We start from the raw sequence: 1,594 nt of genomic DNA, 5'->3' as shown, positions 1-1,594 counted from the left end.
GTTCTTGTCCTTTCCTTCACAGCTCCACAGCACGCTCCCATTACCCCCTCCGATCATCAATCTCTCTTGTTTGATCCTGCAGCATCACAAAAAGCTCCAGAGAAGAAGAACAGAGCATTTAGGAGTTGTTTTCATGATTATCACAGACAGATGAAGTGATGTCGTTTATTTTACACAAAAAAAATGTAGCAGCGGTGCTTTAAAATGTATCCTTACCAGAAGACATTTCTTACAAGAAGCCCTCCAAACATTTTATTAAAAGACAGAGTGGCTGGTGTTTGTTCAGTAAATGAAAAGCTGATCACAGGAGTGCAGCAGGATTAGCCCGGAGATTTCCACACACTCAGAGCCACTTGATCGATACCGACTTTGATTGGCAGGTCAGGAGAAAAATGGCACGAGCTCATGAGCGTTTGTGTGTAAAACCAAAACAAAAATCTATTTTCTTTGACATTTTTGCAGAACGCGGTTTATATAGGCTTTCTGTACGTTCAGAGACGTGTACAGTTACTCCTAAATGTCAGCTGTAGCCTGCAGGGTAAAGGGAAACAGGCGAGCAGGGTTGTATCACTTTACAAACCTGGTCAATAACTGAGCTGCTGCCAGAAGTCAGATCCCAAATAACACATGCCCATAGACGCCGGCCTCAGAACAGGTTGTGTGTTTCTGAAGCGCACCAAAGATTAGTGACACACAAATAAAGAACACAAAGCGTGACTCATCAGAGTGTCCTGTGGACGTCTGATAAGGCAGTCTGAAGGATTTACGCTTTCAGTTTCGGATTATTCAGAGAGGTTGAAGGAAACACCCTTTGTTTAAGTGTGACATCAGAGAGAAAGGTCAGCTTACATTTTTCATTTCAGCTGTAACATGGGATTTACTGTCTTTCTAATTACAAATTCATTCCTTTCTGTGTCCTCTCCTCTCCTTTTCGTCCCTGGTTTGCCTTCAGTTTCGTGTGTTCACCGCCCCGTTCCATCGGGTGGAATTCGCAGACTTCTGGCTGGCCGATCAGCTCAACTCTCTGGTGTTTGTTCTCATGGACATGGAGTATCTCTTCTGCTTCTACATATTTGAGCTTCAGTGGAGCAACAACAGGGGACTGCTTCCAAAGGGTGAGGCCATCATTCAGTCAGTGCACAAACACCTTGCTTTCATGTGTATAACACACGTTACCTGTCTAAACATAACACAATAAAGTAGGAGATTAGCGTTTGGTAGAAATTTTTACTTTGTTGTGACAATGCTTCTTGGCAAAAAGTCATACCGTTGGAAAGTCCCAATGGGGTCACATTTTGAAGGAGCATGCATTTGTGGGTTGAGCAGTAGAGCTGAGTGTGTGAGTTGCCACATGAAAAATCTTCTCTGCCAAACAGCTTCTTTCGCTGTTATTGACTTTTTTAAAGGGATCCCCGATTAGTTGTAACATTAGACTTTATATGATAAACATATATTTTAACTGTAAAATAAAGACTGTAAAAATACTGTAGGATGTTCAGTTTTTATCATTTTTAAACTAAAAGTTTAAAAATATATCACGGATGGGACCATTTTATTTACATACAAAGCATTCTGGGTAAATGATGACGTGGGT

The 1,594-nt window shown here is 41.4% G+C and overlaps 1 protein-coding gene across 1 annotated transcript in view; it reads left to right on the top strand.

Annotated features, from left to right (window-relative positions):
- xpr1a (xenotropic and polytropic retrovirus receptor 1a) overlaps positions 1-1,594 on the top strand; it is an 84,113-nt gene that overhangs the window by 64,706 nt on the left and 17,813 nt on the right. Inside the window, exon 10 of the mRNA XM_014000760.1 lies at positions 953-1,115. Coding sequence (XP_013856214.1) covers positions 953-1,115 — 163 coding nt within the window. The remainder of the gene's footprint in view (positions 1-952; positions 1,116-1,594) is intronic.

The sequence above is a fragment of the Austrofundulus limnaeus genome, unplaced genomic scaffold, assembly GCF_001266775.1.
Source record: "Austrofundulus limnaeus strain Quisiro unplaced genomic scaffold, Austrofundulus_limnaeus-1.0 Scaffold8, whole genome shotgun sequence".
NCBI classification, from domain to species: Eukaryota; Metazoa; Chordata; class Actinopteri; order Cyprinodontiformes; family Rivulidae; genus Austrofundulus; species Austrofundulus limnaeus.
Note: the sequence above shows the minus strand (reverse complement) of the source record. Positions and strands in the feature narration are given on the sequence as shown.